The sequence below is a fragment of the Platalea leucorodia genome (assembly GCF_965183815.1).
Source record: "Platalea leucorodia genome assembly, chromosome: 1".
Classification (NCBI taxonomy): domain Eukaryota; kingdom Metazoa; phylum Chordata; class Aves; order Pelecaniformes; family Threskiornithidae; genus Platalea; species Platalea leucorodia.
The window spans coordinates 158967501-158986548 of record NC_138823.1 but is presented as its reverse complement, the minus strand read 5'-3'; the positions used below and the strand labels follow the sequence as shown (position 1 = coordinate 158986548).

General features: G+C 40.6%; 1 protein-coding gene across 3 annotated transcripts; it reads left to right on the top strand.

Annotated features, from left to right (window-relative positions):
- Nucleotides 1–3278: 3278 nt before the first annotated feature.
- NOM1 (nucleolar protein with MIF4G domain 1) lies at nucleotides 3279–18802 on the top strand. Of its 3 annotated transcripts, none has more exons than XM_082326166.1 (11): nucleotides 3279–4201; nucleotides 5030–5154; nucleotides 6118–6313; nucleotides 8319–8642; nucleotides 9156–9266; nucleotides 10528–10695; nucleotides 11321–11442; nucleotides 15275–15407; nucleotides 15775–15906; nucleotides 16621–16730; nucleotides 17728–18802. In XM_082326166.1, exons 1-11 carry the CDS (start codon nucleotides 3326–3328, stop codon nucleotides 17903–17905), a joined length of 2475 nt encoding a protein of 824 aa, XP_082182292.1. In that variant the 5' UTR covers nucleotides 3279–3325; the 3' UTR covers nucleotides 17906–18802. The 3 variants fall into 3 exon arrangements, with proteins under 3 accessions (XP_082182292.1, XP_082182291.1, XP_082182293.1); XM_082326165.1 differs by having other exon boundaries at nucleotides 3279–4206; nucleotides 5032–5154; XM_082326167.1 differs by lacking the exons at nucleotides 15275–15407; nucleotides 15775–15906; nucleotides 16621–16730; nucleotides 17728–18802 and adding an exon at nucleotides 14527–14734 and having other exon boundaries at nucleotides 3279–4206; nucleotides 5032–5154.
- Nucleotides 18803–19048: the final 246 nt, after the last annotated feature.

Here is a 19048-nt window from a genome sequence, read left to right as displayed (position 1 = left end):
ACAGGAGGATATATTTGCATAGCCTTGCTCTCAGAATGAGGGAAGATAACTCATTTTGTACAAAAGCAGCATGGAGAAGAAAAATGACCAGCCCAAGGTCAGGTACAAAGATTGTGGAAACTGTGGGAGTAAGTGCCAGGACAGAGATTTTTCTGGAGTATTTGTGTAGTTCGTTTTCATCATGCCTGACTTAAGCTGTATAAAGACACAGCATTCAGAAATTGCTTAGCACGTACCCTCTGGGGAAAAAAAAAAAACCCACACAAAAAACCCCAAACAACAAGATTCTGAGCAACAGGGATGTATCTTTAAAACACTAAGGAAATCACTTTCCTCACCTACCAATACCTTCTGAAACAGATGGAACTGAAGCACATTTGAAGAGCCAACAACTTTGTACTGCCTTGAGACTTTGGAAAACGTTTTCCAGAGAAAAAGAATCCTTCCACAGACAATCTCTCCCAGCAGACCAAATTTCAGTTCTGCTGATCCCAGTGGTGACAGTACGACATGGGGGGAAACAATACCTCAAGTAGATGGATGCCGTGCTAGAGACTCACAGCAGAGTCTTCAAGTAACTTGCGCTGTTCTGAGGCTCTCGCTGCTTAGAATAAATTCATTCTGGCACAGAGCTTTCAGTCTCCATAGTCAAAAAAGGCTTTGGCTGTAAAGCAATATTCTTACATGAATCAGGCTGTTTTCTCCATTGATAAGAACAACGAATGACCCTATGAGCTCAGTCTGAAAGTCTTTCTGGTGCTGCTCTGATATTTCCTGTGGTGATAAATAGCACAATATTCTCAATAGTTGCAAATTACAAAAGAGCCAGAATCTACCTATGTGTATTATGTAGTCACTGAATCACATTTTCATGGCATGTGGGAGGTGACCAGGAGACAATAGCAGACAGACAGCTAAAGGAATTGTATTCCACTCATTCTGCACAGGGGGGGAAAACAACCCATGAATATAATTTAATAGGAAAGGAAACCTGTTAACAAAGATTATCTCAGCAGGAAGCAAAAATTTACTGAAGCAACAATTCTATATGAACTTTTATTTCCAGTGAATCATGCCATTATGTTCAATCTCATTCTAAATGTGAAACCTGCCCCTGTGGCTTGTTCTCTGCTGTGGGATCACTGTCAAAACAAAGAACAATTACAAAATGTTCCCTCAACTCAGAATTCCTATTTGGTAAGTGACGCGCATATGATGCAGAGATCTAAATATGAAAATCGTAAAATGGAAAGTGGTTTTCTCCCCTTTTCTGGTATTTAGACGACACAGGAAAGTCGGAAGAGTAGTTGACAGGAGTTTCTAATTATTCACTTTTTAGGTTTTAAGAAGGCTGTATTTACCAGGTACTTGAAGCCAAACTGGTAAATGTAAAATAATAAACCACAATATTCTAGGATAGTATCTGAAATATTTGTTGTAATGTATTTATTTAGATATGGCATCGCTAGATTTGAATGCTGAATTAGTCTATTAAGCAGATTGATATTTCAGTCTTACATTTTCTTGATGAGTCTATTTCTATTTTTTCTGAAATATTGCTTTAATTCTTAGAAAGTATTTTTACTTCACAAACAGGTGATAATAATTCTATTTGTATATTTTTTGCAAAAGTAGCATGCCCATTTTTACCCAAATTTGGGATTATGGGGTTCAGCAAAATGCATGCTTTCCACATTTTCCTTTGTGATATGAAGTACTGAAGAAGGCAAATATTGACATTTTCTCTCTTTGAAGATACATGAAATTTCCTATTATTGGAAAGGTCTGTTGCCCTGAATGACAAATTACACAATGAGACAGAAGGAAGATGCAAATCTTGGAGTTTTAAAAGCATCTGGTATTTTCTCAAAATATATTCCGCTGTATTTATCTAGCATTCTGGCATGTTGCTGGATTACTATTATCAGTAAATCTATAAATAGCATGCAAAATGCATGTGAGCTGTCTGTGCATGAATAAAGAGTGGCCCAGCAATAAATTATAGTATAATATATAGTTTAAAATGTAGCAAAAGGAATGCCTTGACAAATCAATGCAACATATTTTGTCACTGAGGGTGAAAGATTCATTATGATCACCCTTGAGAAAGCTGGATTTCTGAAGCATGGGTCATCTAGGACATATGATGTAATGAGAGAATATGGAAACATGTATAGAAAGACAAAAATAATCTTCTGAATAATAAAGCCGTATTAAATTTTCAAGTGAAATATAAGTCCTGTGCAGTACTTCATTGTTCAAGAGAGGTCAGGAGTGCAACGCCAAAGAGCAAAATAATGAAGCCTGACATCCTATGGATTTGGTACCCACAGGAGATTCAAGACCAACCCTTCTTCTGAAACTGGCTCATGTGCGCCGGCTTTCATTTGTGTTTTCTGGTGTCTGCTAAGGTCTAAGCTCACCTTGTAGCACTTTGTTCAGCTGAGAAATTCTTTTGGGTACCCAGCCACCTATTTTGATGAAACTTGGGGAAATTCAGTGTTTCAGGGAACTCCAGGCATCTGCTAGACTTGATGGAAACTGGCACTAGATTTCAGAGTTGGTGGGAGCAGAGGACGCAGACACAGACACAGGGCCAGACGCACAAACCCAGCGGGTTGTGTAAGCCTAGAGCACAGCAGAGACTAAAAATAAGACCAACCAATTGGTTTTCCTGCTGACAGCAGCAAGCTGCCATGGGACATTTAATTCCCTCTGATCACGTAAATGACAGACGAGTTGTCACCTGCTGTGTGCGCCAGGCCAGGCAGAGTGGTGAGCATCCCGTCCCTGCGGCGGCGGCCACCGGTCCCAGCAGCTCCATCACCTTGTCCCGCACACCGCTGTGGATGGAAACGCCCCAAGTTAGCACCGGACAGAGGCCGTGGACGTGGACGTCATCTCTGGCATGGTCAGGAGGAGACACCTGAGCTTGGCAGGGTTGGAAGGAGCTTAAAATGGAGGACTGGGAAGGTGGAGGAGAGGCCAGGGGCGTTGACGTCCCTCAGCTCCTGCGGCCTCGTGAGGCGTCAGGAAGAGCCTCGTACCCAGTGGGCGTTAGGGCCTTGCGACTGCAGCTGTGAGGGATGAATTGTCCCAGTCCCTTCTGTAAGAAGAGGGACAAGCCTTACATTTTCTTAAATATAAAAAAAAGAGGGGATCTTTACGGATTTAGCGGCTTCGGTACGGGTTTCAAGCGAGCTCCAGCCCGCCGCGGACCATCTCCTCAGAGCTGGGGCCGCCCCGCCGCCGGCGCCCAGCAGGGGGCGCTGCTGCCCGAAGTGGCGGCGGCGCGGCGGAAGAGGAAGGTCGGCTCTTCCCCAAGATGGCGGCGCCCAGGCGCGGCGTGGCTGAGGGGAAGATGAAGCGGCCGGCGGCCGCCCGCGCTCGCCGCGGCGGGAAGCTGGACAGGCTGCGGCAGGCGGTGCAGGGCTTCGTGCAGGCAGCCGGCGACCAACCACAGCTGACCTTGCTGAAAGACTCGCAGAGGCAGAACCACAGGAGCCGTCGGGAGGCGAGGAAGGAGAAGCGCAAGCTTAAGCGGAGCCGCCGCCGCCGCCTCCAACGCGGGGAGCCGGTGGAGGTCCCCGCCGCCCCAGCCAAACCGGCCCCAGCCAAGCCGGCCCCAGCCAAGCCGGCCCCAGCCAAGCCGGCTTCTGCCGCCCGCCCCAGAGCCCCGGCCTCGCCCGCCGCCGCCGTGGGAAAGCAGCGGCCGGGGCCGGCACCGACACCCCGCACGCCGCCCTCTGCCGCCGCAACCGCCTCGGCGCGGAAGCGGGCCCTGCTGGAGGCCAACGAGGAGGAGGAGAAGGAGATCCGGCGCCTGGAGCGGCGGCTGGGGCTCGGCAAGCGCCGCAAAAAGCAGGAGGGGGCCGCGGCGGAGAAGGTGCCGCAGAGCTTCCTGCGGGACGGGCTGGGCTACGTGCTGGGCGCCCTGGGCTGCCGGGCCGGCCTCAGCAGCCTGTGCGAGAGCAGCGACGAGGAGGAGGCCGCGGCGCCGCGGGAGGGCCGGCCCGGGCCGCGGGAGCAGGGCGAGGAGGAGCCGGAGCCCTCGGACGCCTCGGAGCCCTCGGACGCCTCGGAGCCCTCCGAGGGGGATGATGTGGAAGGACAGTGGGAGAGCGAGAGCTCGTCCTCGTCCCCCGAGGACGGCGGGGTGCCTGAGGCCAGCGAGACCCCGGGCGAGGAGGAGGAGGAGGAGGTAAGGTGTTCGCCTCAGATAAGGCAAACCTGCTTCTCAATATACATGCCACAACCTGGACATAAAGCAGAGTTTACCTTATCTCTGAAGCACAGGTGTTTGCTGTCTAGTCAGGCCTTGCAGAGCGTTGTGGGTCACAGCGGCGCCGGGCCCAGCAACAGCGGGCTGCCCGGTCCGAGGGGCGGCTGTCAGGCCTGCAGGGCAGAGCTCCCCCAGGTCAGGTAATACCCTAAAGCGCAAGGCATGTGGCCTTGTCTCTATGTACGAGATCAGCGAATAAAAGGAACTGCCCCAGCTTTAGAGTTTAAGGACATGATTAAGCACTTCTGCTAAGAGCAAAGAGAGCTTACGTTAATTATTATCTGTCACAAACTGAAGTGTTACCATTTCTGAATGATCCCAGAGGTTCTGCCTGTGTTAGGTCTTGTAGCACAGGTGGAGGAGAAGCAGCCAAACAGGTCGTTTGGCCCGCATGGCACTAACTTAAACTGGTAGTACATCTGCAGCTAATAAAACCAAGACCTAAGATGTCAGGTTTTAATAACAATAACTTGAAGAAAATGTCCTGTAAAGGGAAGAGGGGGTTTGATGCCATCAAGTCGATTTTAAGCGGTAACTTGTTGCGTGCTTATTTTCTGTATGAAGTTGTTTCTTTGGCCTTAGTTACTAGATGGCAAAATACTTAACTAAAAGTTTGGTATATTAATCTTAAATAATCTTAAATAGCAACGTTTGGTATATTAATCTTAAATAGCAATGTGTATTTGTGTTCAAATATTTAAGATACTAGTCTCATTTGGTATCTTATTTTATTGTTTTCCTGGCAAGAGTCATAATCACAGTGCTACAAAGTACGTTCCCCCTCAAGTAAGGAAAGCTCAAGAGACACTAGATGACAAGAAAAGAGAACAATTGGGAAGACTGAAGAAAATGGTGAATGGTCTCATTAATAGGTAATGTAATAAGGAAAGTCATTAATCTTTCTGGTTCGATGTGACAGTGCTCATCATTCAAAGAAAAGTGGCAAGGATGTGACTTTTCTTTTCACAAACTGATTTTAAGTTGGCAATCATGTCTGCTATCCTTAGCAATAATTATCTTTGTTGACATAAATTCTTCAAAGTTGGTCGTTATAGAAGTTGAAAAATCTAGAAAATAAATTTAAGATTGGGCTGAATTCCACACAGCAGTTGTCTGCAAGTGCTAGGTGTAATTCACAAAGTGTCAGCTGGAGTATGCCTATTAAAAAACCTTGTAGTGTCAGTTATAACTCCCTCCAAAAAGCATTATTTTCTTTTTTTAATTAAATAAAATTTAATTTCTCCAACACAACAACTGAGGAAGAGTAACACTTCATAGCTTAAAGTACTGAAGAACAGAAGAAGTGATTAACACTTTCACGTGTTTTAATTTTAGAGTATTTTTAAAATAAGACATCTATTGACATTTTCTTTTATCTGTTATCTGTAAAATGCAGACTACAGTATGCAGTTTGTTCAGTTGTTTAGAATTTGATATACCTTGTATGTTAGAAAAGCATGAGGTATTTTCATACTTTTCTCCAAAGACTGGGATGTGCCACAGTTACAACTGCTAAGAACAAAGTCTGTTTTCTTAGTAAGTCTGTTCAGTGTGATGGTAAGCACATTGACAGTGCTTTGTAAATACTGCTGCTAATCTGTTTTTACATATAAATATTTTCCCAAAAAACCCCTAGAATTAAACATCTGTTGTATTTTTTTTAGTTTAGTGAACACAGCAAAATACAAAAGGTCCCTTCCAGTCATCTTTTCAATCTTTCTTCTTAAGCCAAGCTGATTTCTCTAAAAAGAATAGGTTGTTTGTTGGGTAAATTGAAAATTGTGAAACCATGTAAAGGGAAGAAAAAGTGAGCATTGGATTTTGTTTCTCAATAGGTTGAGTGAACCGAATTTGTCCTCCATTAGTGGACAGATGGAAGAGCTCTACATGGCCAACAGCAGAAAGGACATGAATGAAACTCTGACAGATATTCTCATGAATGCTTGTGTTACTGCAGTTGCCATGCCTGCAAGATTGATGAGGGAGCATGTCCTTTTGGTCAGCATTCTTCATCATAATGTAGGAATTGAGGTAATTCTTGTGCTTGGAACTAATTTTGTTTAATGATACGTATTGTTGAGTGTTTTCCTTGATATTTTGTTTGAATTGTCTTTTAATTTTTGATTGTGTGTCACTGAAAAGCATCTCTAGTTGAATTTAATCCGTATTTGTAGCTTATTTGCTAGGTGTCCCCAGGTGAAAGGGACCAAGTCTGTTGCTCTATCTGATTAATTTATTTTCTCCATGAGTTACCACTGATCACTTATAAAAAAATAGTTTTTTTCATCAAAATCTTTCTGCCTCGATAAAACTGAATTTTTTAAGCTTCAAGTTTTCTTCTCTTTGACTACACTAATCCATTTCTGTTCTCTTGGGTATATGAGGGTATTGTTCTTGAAAGATGTGTATCCAGGTAAGGAAGGTGCTGCAGTTACAGAAATCCTTTTACATCAGTGGAAAAAGTCCTTTTTTAAGCCAAATCATGCAAATCATCAGTGGAATTAACTAGGTATATCAGTGACTCCAGAATATAAAAAACTTCAAAAAGCATGGCAAACTTTTTGGAGGGTATTTTTGTGGTTTTAAGCCTGATGAATGATTGAGATAAATATCTCTTGCTTACTGTTAAGAAGCAGCTGAAACTGCTGATGTCAAAGGGAAGATTTTAGCTAATTTCAGTGAAATTTGTCTGAGGAAACTGAGGTGTTCCAGCACCATGTTCCCATCGAGTAACACTTTCTTTCTACATTTCAATGCAAAAGATGTATTGATGCAAATTCTTCAGTTTGTCCTATAGTGACCTGAATGCTGTCTCTGAAACAATATTAAATATCAGATGGATGCAATTACAGCAGGTTTCTCCATGCAGCCTTGCCATTAAACTTCTTTTTGTTTCTCTTTGCTGCTGTTTTAAGAAGAGAAACACAATCTTTTTAAAGTTGAAACTTTGCAAAATACCCAGTAATATAGTAAATATAGATATAATACTAGGTATTAGAAATAGATGATATCTAGACTGTCTTCTGTACTATTGACTCTGTTACACAGCATCGTTGAATCTAAGACTGTAGTATTTAGTATACTATAAAGTCCCATTATTTTTTCTGTGAAATAAATGTAGAATATGCATTACACGAAGGTGGTAGCACAGCTGCATTTAAGATTAGTTTGAGCAATGCAGAAGTTGGGATTCCAATAGCTGTGTTTATACATTTGTGCAATATGATCATTGGATAATTAACACCTAAGCTGGTGAAGGCTTGTAATGCAAGTCAGTACTGCTACTGGGACTTCTGGTTTTCATAAGAACAATCAGCAAATATTAGCACTATAATAATGGGGGCGGGCATTGTTTAGCAGTAATGTGTTCGCTACCTACCTGTATTTTGGTATGCTTTCTAATTCCAGTCTTTAGCATCAGTTCTCTCTTCATAAATACAGATTCCAAAATTTCTTTTCCCAACTGTACCACTGACAAATGGCTAAGACTTATCCCCACTTCAAAATCAGCCTAAGCTCATGCTCAGCAACTGTGAAAACTTCGTATGTTGGGGGTTGTTTTACAATATTATTTTTTTACCCTCCCGTTAAGGATATTGTTCTGGAATGCTGAACTCTGTGATGCATTTGGTTTTTGACATGCAGCTTTCACTGGATGGATGACTAGCAGTAACAGCATGCTAGCCTGACAGCTGGGAAGATGCTAATATGTGCCCATGAAAATTATGTAAAGAAATTCTGATGTATGTGTACTCTAAGTTCATAACGCTCGCTTTTCTTGCACAGGCTTTAAAAGGCAACTGGATGGCATATAAGAGGTGTAAATAACATATACTCTAAGAAAATGTCACACCACTTAGATATTTGTATATGTAAATGTAGAACATCCATATTGGTTCAGAGGAGCAACAGTATTTCTTTAAAATTAATAGTGGCAGTGCCCCAAAAATGAATGCATTACAGATGTCTGTAAAATCGACTTACGGTTAACTGCTGGATATTTTTTTTCCCCCCCCTTTAATGGAACTGTTGCCAGGTCGGTGCTCACTTTTTGGAAGCAGTGGTGAAGAAATTTGATGAACTCTGTAAAAGTGATGCTGAAGGGAAAGAATGTGAAAATCTGCTTGCCTTGATTGCTCATCTGTATAACTTCCATGTGGTTCATTCCCTGCTGATCTTTGATATTCTGAAAAAACTTGTTAGCATTTTCACTGAAAAAGAGATTGAGTTGATTTTGTTTCTTCTGAAAAACGTGGGCTTTTCCTTAAGAAAAGATGATGCGTTGGCTTTGAAGGAACTGATCACTGAAGCCCAGAGGAAAGCAAACACAGCAGAGAAGAAACTCCAGGATCAGACTAGGGTATGTGTGTGTGTGTTTTAAAAGATCTTCTGTTCTGAGTAGACTTTAATAAGCACTTGGGTACATGCGTTAATTTACCAAAATGTTTTCTGCTACACTCTATTTAGATTCTAAGTTACCATTAGTGTTCAGTTGTTGCATTCAGTTATTTGTATTCTTCTTCTGTCTTTCTCCATTAGTTCTCAGGACACAGGCACCAAAATGCTTGTAATGGTTGAGACTAGGACTGCAATGGACAGTGCTTCTGTTTCATGATACTTTGTACACCTCAAAAAATGGTCACTGAGGTGTGGTGTTTAGCAGATTAAGCTTTGAATTGATGCTTGAACACGAATATAATAGGAGTTGAAGTAAACATCCTTCTCTGTATTTGTATTCATGTAATCTAAATTTTGATGTATATTGCCAGCTGAGCTGCTTATTCTCACAGAATAGTAATTTCAAAGTACACTCTCTGCTTTAATAAAGAAGCTCACAGCACATAATCCACAGAAATATTTCTTTTCCCAATAGGTTCGTTTTATGCTAGAGACTATGTTGGCACTAAGGAATAATGACATGCGTAAGATTCCCGGTTATGATCCGGAACCAGTTGAAAAACTCCGCAAATTACAAAGAACACTGGTGAGAACTTCTTGACACCTGTAGTATGGCTGTTCTTAAACCAGAAGTAATTATTCATATTGTACGTTGGTTTGATGGGCTATAGTATATTTTAATTCATTTAACAGTCTGAAACTCTTGTGGACTAAAATCACTCCTTAGATCATTAAGTATTATCTCCTGTGTCCAGGTTTAGTCAGCAGTCAACCAGCCTTCTGCAGAACAGTTTGAGACAGGACATAATACTCGGCCAAAGACTTTGCCTCAAAGTCCTATACTTGAAAAAGAGATTGTGGGATGTTTAATGATTGTGCAGAAGAAATGAGTCAAGTTATGACAAGTTCTTCTTTCCATAGATTTTTGGATGCAGGCACCCACTCCTAACTTCACCAGAATTATTGTGGAAGTCTAGCACTTTTGAAAACCTGGATGTTTTTTCTTCTCCCTCCCCCCCCCCCCCCTTTTTTTTTTTTTTGCGGAGAGAGGGCAGTTTGTCTAGAACAACCCAGTATAAGATGCATGAAAGTAATAGTCTCTTTGGATTGAGAACTAATTCATTTTCACAAGACTCAACTCTGGTTTTAAAGTCCCTATATCTCCAACCTGAAAATTACACTACTGGTCTACAACACCTAGAGCATCGTATTTTTCAGAAATTTGTAAGTGCAGGATGTGCACATCAGTGATAATAGGCCAGGCAAAAATAAGCTAGGTAACCTAATCCTGTAGAATTTCCTGTCTTAAGTTTTCGCAGTCCTCTTACTACGCTTCTAGCGTCTTTTGTTGAAAATTCTTATTTTGTTCGAAGAGTTTAAACTTTGTTGTTTGAGTTGTACAAAACTTAAGGCAGTTTGTCATGTCATTTTATTTGATCACAAGTGTTCAAAAGGAAAATCATGACCAAATTGTAAGATGCTGCAACTGATTTTCAATGTCAGCATCAAGTCTGAATTCTAATCAAGTTTTATGTTTGGAAGGTCGTTACTTTTTATTTGATTGTCTCTTCTTTAAAATAAAAAAAAAGGCAAGAGCTTCTAAATGTAGATTGAAGCAACTTCTTCTATTTGAGAAATTGGAGCATATGGGAAAATTGTAAATTCTTTTCAGGCTGCTGACTGAAACTAAAGGTTGTGGGGGGAAATGTGAAGACCTTTATGGGGATTAAGTTATTTGTTTTAAAGTAATTTTAAGTAATTAAAGTATTTGTTGTTTTCTTTTCTTTAAAAAAAAAAGAAAGCTTCCAACAAAAGTTTTTTGGGGTTTTTGTATTTTGTTATTCAAGGTTCACAGCAGTGGTTCTGGAAAAGAAACTCAGCTCCGTGTCTCCCTGGAATCTCTCCTCAGTGCTGATCAGGCTGGTCGCTGGTGGATCGTAGGGTCATCCTGGAGTGGAGCACCAATGATCAATGATACGAACAGCAAGGCACAGCAAAAACCGCATATAGGAAAGGTAAATCCAAGCACTGCTAGTTATAAGTCTAAGTGTTTGTGATCTTTTGAATATTCTTCATACCGGTGAATAAGTTCATTTCAGAGCCCACCAAAAAAACCTTCACAGACTCTTGTAAGACTAAGCTTTTGGACTGTAAATTCTGCTCTGACATTTTTCAAAATGTTGTATGCCTGTGCTTCATAAGAGCTGTTACTACAAATGTTACGGTGTAGCTTGTTTGTCTTATCCTGTGGAATTGTAAAAGTAACTTGTTACGTAAGTGGAAGAAGAGGCTTGCCCTCAAGTAGATTTGCAGGTATGAATTCTGGCAGGTAGTCGTGTCTGTCCATGGATGGCATATATCTAAGCTGATTCTAAAAGTAGTGTGGTAGAGATGGTCATGGTGACTTATGTTAGAGAAGCAGGTCTTAAAAATAATTGGCACAATTAAAATACGTTAAAATATATTTCCCTAGTTGGAAAAGCTCCTGATGATGCCTATGCTTCTGGACAAAAGCTCAGGACCTTTGGATTGATGTTTCGTAGTTTACTGGAGATCTTCATTAATGGTCTTGTTAGAGGCTGCACAGAAATATGCCTCTTAAAGCAAGCATAAATAAAATAGCATTTAATATTTTTTTAGGTGAGTTCAAAGATAATGGAGCTTGCTCGTAAGCAGAGAATGAACACCGATATCCGGAGAAGTATTTTTTGTGTCTTGATGACAAGTGAAGACTTCCTGGATGCCTTTGAGAAGCTTCTCAAGTAAGTACAGACTAGCACGGGAGACAGCCCAGAACTAAAAATATAGCATTAGCTGGATAGGAAAAAATAACATTGCTGGTCTGGGCTTAAGAGCATGTAATTGATAATACAATTAAAGAAGTGCATAGCAAGGGATCCACATAGGGTAAAAGGGTAGGAGAGGGACCAAAACCCTGGTGTAAGGACTAGTAGGGGGCAGGCAGAACTGATTGGCAGTCAGAGGAAAGGAGTGGCCCCTATTATTGTCAGTCATGTCTATAACTGTGATTTACAGCATCTTTTGTCTTAAGAAGCCCGTATCTTTTTGCATTGAAGATGTGCATCCCAGTCTAGCGGATGGAAGTCTGTTGCAGGCTTGCTTCCTTACAGAGGCAGACCAGAAGCCCCTTCAGAGCATCTCTTGGTTTTGTCGCTGGGTTTCCATACTACTGCCACTTCCTTTACTTCTTGCTGTCTCGTTAAGCCATCTTGTAGGTCACTGTCCATACTTGCATGACCTGGTAGTGTCCTAGCACCTCCACTTCCCTCTTGCAGAATTCATTAGCTTTGGATTTGCTCCAGGGTCACATTTCACGTCAAGACCAGTTTCCTTACCACTTGGCAAACAGCTCCTTAGAAGATGTGATCAGGGAAAACCTCAAACTAAGCTATTCTTTGTGTTTGTCAGAATATTAATTGTAAGTCTATAGTAACTGGGAGGGGAGAGATCAGGTCTGAACTTTTCTATTGCAACCTTGTAATTCAAGGGAATTGTCTTACCGGGATGGCATGCAATTATTTAATTTGCTAACCAAACCAAAACAGAGTTTGTAATAAAGTCAACTAATATTTGATTAAATGCCACTTCTGCAAAACACAGCTTGGATTTAAGACTGTGATGGAGTCATTCCAATATCTTAATATGGCCTATTCAATTAAAAGAAATTAGCTGCTGCTGCTGCAGTTCTTGCCAAGACCTGGTAGTTCAATTTGCAAATTGATCCTTGACTCTCATCCATGCTATTTAAACTAGTATACAAATCTGTATACATACAGGCTTGGCAGGAAAACTCTGTCTGCAGATTGCCTGGTATGTGTTGATACTGATTTTTATACAGCAGACTCAGAGAGGAATTCTCAAATCTGCCCACATCTGGCAGAGTATAATGGAAAGTACACAGAATTTTCAGGGAAGGAATTAACTTTAATGTGAACATGCGTTCCAGAGTGTATGGGAATTTATATTCATATGTTTGATGTCAGTCTCATGAGGAAGAGCCTGAGAAATACATAAAGAAATACTTTAACTGTGCTTGTTGATTCATCTCCTGCTAGATCTCTGGCAGAGTTGAGGTGTGGTTAAATGGTTATTTAAATAATTTTAAGTCCATACTGCTATAGTTCTACTTGTCTTTCTTCTCCTTGCATCAAAAGAAAGTAATGAGTTTGAAGCCAGAACAGCTCCTGAAGTGGCTCAGTTTGTGATTGCAGAAGTGTCAGTATAAAGGGAGGACTGGGAACATCACTGGAGACAGAGAGAGTGAGCCTTGATCTGTTTCATCAGCTGAAAGGCCGCACCTCCTTCACGAACCACAGATTCACACGTGAGGGGGAATGAATGCTGCTTAAGTTTGATGAAGAGGCAATTTTTTAAGCTATTTCATAGAGATGAAGAATTTGAGAAACTTTTACATCTCACAAAAATTGAAACTTGTGAAACTCTTAGATATCCTGTTGTAGTGTGGTGTGTAATTTATGATAGCGAGTATGTGACTGTATCTACTAAAATCGTTTGAACTGACTTTTAAAAGGTGGGTTTGAGTATTGCTATTTTTGATCTAAAGGCAATGATAGTCTCGGGCTTCAGCTGATGATAACTAAGCTACTTAGAGGCAGGCTTCTGCTGGTCATAAATATTCTACTTCAGAGGCAGTTATCCCATATACAGAGGGAAATTCTTAAAGTGATCAAGACACACAAGTCCATGGGAATCTTGTAACTCATGAATGATTTAATAAGTGAGGTGGTTGCATATTCTTTTATCTAAGATTATCAGGCTTATGAAATCTGTATGGGTTTATGGTGAAGCTCAGCAGTAAAAGACAATCCTGACTCTTATATTTAGATGTTTAGGAATGCTAGGTCTGAAAAGAGAAAATACTGCTAGGTCTGTGAAGAAGTGAAGGTAAGAACAAATTCGAGCATCAAAGTGCTGATTTGCTTTGTTACAACCATCTGGCAACATGAATATTTCCTAAATAAGCAAGTCGTGATAGAAGTGATGATGAACAAGGAAAAGGAGTGTGTGCCAAATTAGTGATTGCAATGTAACTTCACAAGTCATCTATTAAATGCATGTCCGGTGGCTGAAAACCTGTGTATAAAAAAAAAAAACAAACAACTTTTTGTTGCTCTGTAATAAAATCAGATAGAACTTTAGCTAATGGGAGAACAAGTGAATTATATCACAGACACGCAGTGCTGGTCTCTTTTGGAGAAGCAGACTTCTAAGTTTTCACTGCTCATTAGCAGTCAGCCTAGAAATCATCCCAGATTTTCATATTGTAAAACCTTAAATTCTGGGGGGGGGGGTTGGCTGAAAGACAATATTTTCTCTGTTAATCTGGTATGTGTCTGTGATCAAATGCAATGGCAGATGTCTGGAGGTGTATACAAAGGAGGGATACTAGACTGAAGCAATGACGAGCTATACTCTACAGAATGCAGAGCAAGTTCCAGTGGAGTCAGACTTAGTTAGAAAATACACTTGAGTTATACTAATGCCATATGAAACTTGAGCTTGAAGCAATGAAAAGAATTTTGTTTGACATTTTTCAGATTATAATACGAAGCATTTTTCATTTTAATTGGTTTTAAGGCTGCCAAGCATTTGGCAGCCCTGGAAGCTAAATCATATTATTCACAGAACAGGTGCTTTGCGAGTTAGTTACCATTCCCTGCCCAAGTGTCGCAGCCCTCTTTTAGACCGGTCAGCTGTTCAAGTGGGGAGGCTGTTCAGTCCTTGGCCTTTATGCTGGGGCAGCCAACATAAGTACTCATTGATACTGACTGTTTTCTTCAGGCTTTTTTTCTTTTTCTTTTAAGGTGGTTTGAAGTCACTGACTGCATCCTCTTAGGTTACTGTCAAACAATAATGAATTTCCAGTATTATGTAGCATGGAGTTGACTTAGAGATGAAAAGATTCATATCACCAAGTAGGAAAAACATCTTAACATATTTTCTTATCCCTAGTAAGTACCACAGAAGTGACAGGCCCTGGACGTGTTTCTCTAGATACGCTTATACTGATCCAAAGCCTCCTTTTCCTCCTATGGCCATAGGTACAAGTGTGAGATAACTGCAACAGGGTCCTACAGTTCTTGTTTCGCTATTTAACCTTTGCGTTGGCACACCATGCAGCACTGCTTGCTGCAGTGCTACGTTCAAAGGCACAAGACTCCATGATGACAGGGCCCTCTCCTCTGGTTTTCTTCATGGAGAGCTACAAACATGGAGTGGGCTACCTTTCCTTCCCCAGAGGGTAATTATATGTGTATCATTCCACTTCTGTCTGTTGAGGTCTTGCTTTTTTGCAGCCGCTCTTCTAACACCAATAATACTGTAGCATTTCCATATTGCCATACCAGGATACTGATGTAGCCCGCAATCTTAAGGATTTGAGTCCATTCAGTGTTTTAAAGATGTCGTAAGAGCTTTCTAACAAGTAAACTTTAATCTGGTGTTTGGAGGGGTTTTTTTTAAGTATTACTCTCTTATCTTGACTGTAGCTCTTACTTTGTGGCAGTAATTTTTTCCTTACTAAACTATTCTCATTCTCTTGCTAAATTTTAGGCTTGGACTGAAGGATCAGCAGGAGAGAGAAATTGTTCATGTTATCCTTTACTGCTGCTTACAGGAGAAGACATATAACCCCTTCTATGCATTTTTGGCTAACAAGTTTTGTGAATGTGAAAGACGATTTCAGGTGAAGAAAAATCTGTTTCTACTTTGTTTTAGTGTCATTATTGTGGGTAGGAAGACAGTTATTAAATACCTGAGAATGGATGCATGCCTGTTAAGATCTTGATCCTGAGGAAAAATTCTGCTGATATAGCTAGGCCTTCAGTAAGGCATACTCATGGTCAGATCTGAATAGGAAATAAAATAACTGCTGCAGAAGGTTTGCTTTCCTCTTTTTTATGCATTTTAAAAGAATTGAACAGTCTGATCAAGCATCTCTGTTAATTAACAGAGGGCTCATAAAGAATGGAAGGTCGAAAGGTTTTGTTATGTTGTTACTCATTTAAACAGTCACTTGATTTGTAGGATTTTTTTTTTCCTTTGACACCTAGGTGACGTTTCAGTTTAGTATTTGGGACAAAATCAGAGACTTAGAAAACCTGTCAGCCGCTGCCATCTCCAACTTGGTTTCACTGTTGGCTCACTTATTAAGGACAAAATCATTGCCACTTTCAGTTCTCAAGGTTGGTGTTTTTTCTTTTCAAAACACTTCCGTGTTTTCCTTGCATTTGCTAGTTCTATGGAAAATGTATTTTCTCTGTTACCTAACTGGTACTTCAGCTGTTCGTGGTCATAAGCTAAGACAAAACTTGTTCTAAAATTACCAGATAAATCCCATTGATTACGGTAATGCTATCATTTGGGGAAAAGGGAACCTGTGGTGACCCAGGCATACAGAAAGTCTACGATTCTGTATCTAGAGCAGTTGTAAGATTATTTTCTTTAGAGTATCCAGAGGTGGAACTGAGGCACCTTCATTAACAGGCTTTGTCAGTGGATTCTGTCCTATGCTTTTTAGCTGATGTTGCTTTTTAGTAAGACCAGAAAGAAATCTACTGAGAATGGGGAGTCCATAGAATTTTATTAGAAGAATAATTGAAATAGTTAAACAAGCGATTAGATGGGTTGTCCTAGGCACTTCTGAAGTATTTATCGAATTGAGAAATTAGATCCGGTATTCTGGTACTAGTAGACAGGTTATTCCTTAGAAACTTCTGTGCTTCCTTATTGATTGGCTTTTGGAGGCAGCATTCTCAGATAATTCTTCTGTGCCAGACTTAAGGCTCAGTATATATGGGAGGCCAGTTGGAGTGCTAAAAGCTGTTCACTTAGAAGAGAATCCAGCTGTTTGAATACTTGAATTAATCTAATTCTCCCTCTCCCTCTCTCTCCACTAGGTAATTGAATTCAGCGAACTAGATAAACCCAAAGTCCGTTTCTTGCGACAAGTATTAAGCATGCTGTTAATCAAAACAGATGCTGAAGAACTTAGTGACATTTTTGTGAGGTAAGTGATCAGAGATCTCTCCAGGGAACCCTTGGTGAGTAGTAATTAAGAAGATAAGAAGTTTGCTTATTTTGTTTGGAATTACACAGTGCCTTTTCCAAAGAACAGCCATCCATCCCTTAAAAAGTAAGCTCTTTGGGTAAGTGGGGGGAATCGTATCATTTGTGTGTTAGTACAGGCTCTGATATAGATACAACTGTGAGACATGTTACACGAAATAAGGCTTTCAGGTATTCAGTATATCATTTTGGTCATAGGATTTTCATGAGCAGAGCTCTGTAATTACCTGCTTTCCTTATTGCTTTACCATCTGTGTGCAGTGGGATTCACTCTCCCAGCAGTCTTTGCTAGAAGGTATCTTTAGTGTAAGAAGGAAAAATAAATAAATACTAATGAGGGAAAGGTTTGGCGGATTGGTTTTTAATCAACATTGTCTGGAAAATCTTATTTTTATATATGGGACAGGGTTGCCTGGAGAGGCTGGGAAATCTCCATCCTTGGAGATGCTTAGGACTTGAGTGGATAAGACTCTGAGCAACCTGACCACACCTGGGTGTTGGTCCGGCTTTAAACAGGAGGTCAGACAAGATGACCTGCCAGCATCCTTTCTGACTGGAATTATTCCGTGATGCCATGATTTTGTTGTATGAAACTTGCAGTGTCACATAAAGTTAGCAGAAATTAGGTGATGACGTTTCAACTGTTACACTGCAACACAAGGAAGCTCAAACATGGTGTTTGCCTCATTTGTTGCTGTAATGTAATTGTTCACATAAAGCAAGCCTAAGGCTCCAATATTCCATTTTGTTGCTGAGGATCAATTGTGTGTTGAGTGTGTTTGGGCTGTTTGCCAAACCAACGTAGACTTGCTGGGAATTTGAAAGCCTCTTCAGAAAAGCTCCTTTTGTAGGTTTTCTACGTCTCTATTTGAAGAAGATAAAGAAAAAAAAAATAAGAAACTTCTGATAAATACTATTTTTGATCTGTATCTTTACAGGGTATCTGACAACCCCAAATTGGGAATGCTGCGGGAAGGCTTGAAACTCTTCCTTACCCACTTCTTACTGAAAAATGTAGAAGCCCAAAAAAGTGCTGAAGAAGCTAGCTTATTAAAAGAAAGAGTTGAACTAGCAACCAAGGCTTTGCAAGCAAAAGAATACAAATTGAAGCTATAGTTCTGTTTTTCTAATAAAACATACAGAAAAACTGAGTCTGCATGAAGATGCAAAGCTTTGTTAGTCTTTCAGACCCAAATAATGGAGAATGAGGAGAGCTGTGTTACTCTAAAGGATTGGGTTTTTAATGTAAACAGTTACTTTGCTCTACACACTAGTTCCAGGTTTAATTGAAGGTGATACAAGGCATTGTTGAAGAAAGGGAAAGTGTATTTTTTTGTCACGTCCCTTTTTAGAATGAGTGCTTTGTGGTGATGGGTACTGTCTGGAGCAGAGGATGAATTTCTCTTCTGTTATACTCCCAGTCAGCAGTAGCGTTCTGCATTGCATATTCTAACCTTTCGTTTAAAATTATGGCATAATACTGACCGCTGTATGCTAAAGAAGCAGCCTTAACCAAAGGCTTTTAGTAATTAATCATTGAACTTGCCTGAAGAAGCAGGCCGCTAGATGGCATAAGTACTGGTGAGTCAGTTTTGGAAGAAATCAACTTTTTTCTTAAAGTGTTGAAGTTATCCGCTAATTCTGTGAATTGTTTACCTGACTGTGGGTCAGGAAAAGATCTTCAGTTGGATTCAAAGCTGTAGTAAAACGACTTGAAGATCTGACTTTGCCCAATTATATTGGGTGTAGAAATCACGGCATAGTTTTATTGCTCTTTTAGCCTGTTTTTCACAGCTTTAAAATTGGAGTTGCCTAATCACTTGTGTTAATCAGGTTTTTCTAGGCATAAAGAATAATATCAGTATGAGTCTTTTAATAAGAGAATACCTTCCTTAAGAATTTGCTTGTATTTTTTTTTTAACTATCTGAATGGGAAAAATCATGTATGTTTGTTTCTGTAACACACAGTGTTAATGGTTTGTTTCTTTTGTCACCTTACCACTACACATTAAACTGCAGTTTTTCTAAAGGCTCTGCTGTTTGTGTTAGCTTTACTTTAGCTGGCTTGCCAGGAAGGGAATGCCCTTAAAGTGGGGGGGAACAGGGGAAGCACTTGTTTGTCCGCAATATGCGCTGCGTCTGCATCATCTACCTGTGCTAGGGCTGCCGGCCCTGTTTCTATAACCAGGCTTGCCCTCTGCTCTTCAGTGCTCCACTCGCTTACGGTGCCTCCTGATTGCATTCGGCACCAGCTGATCT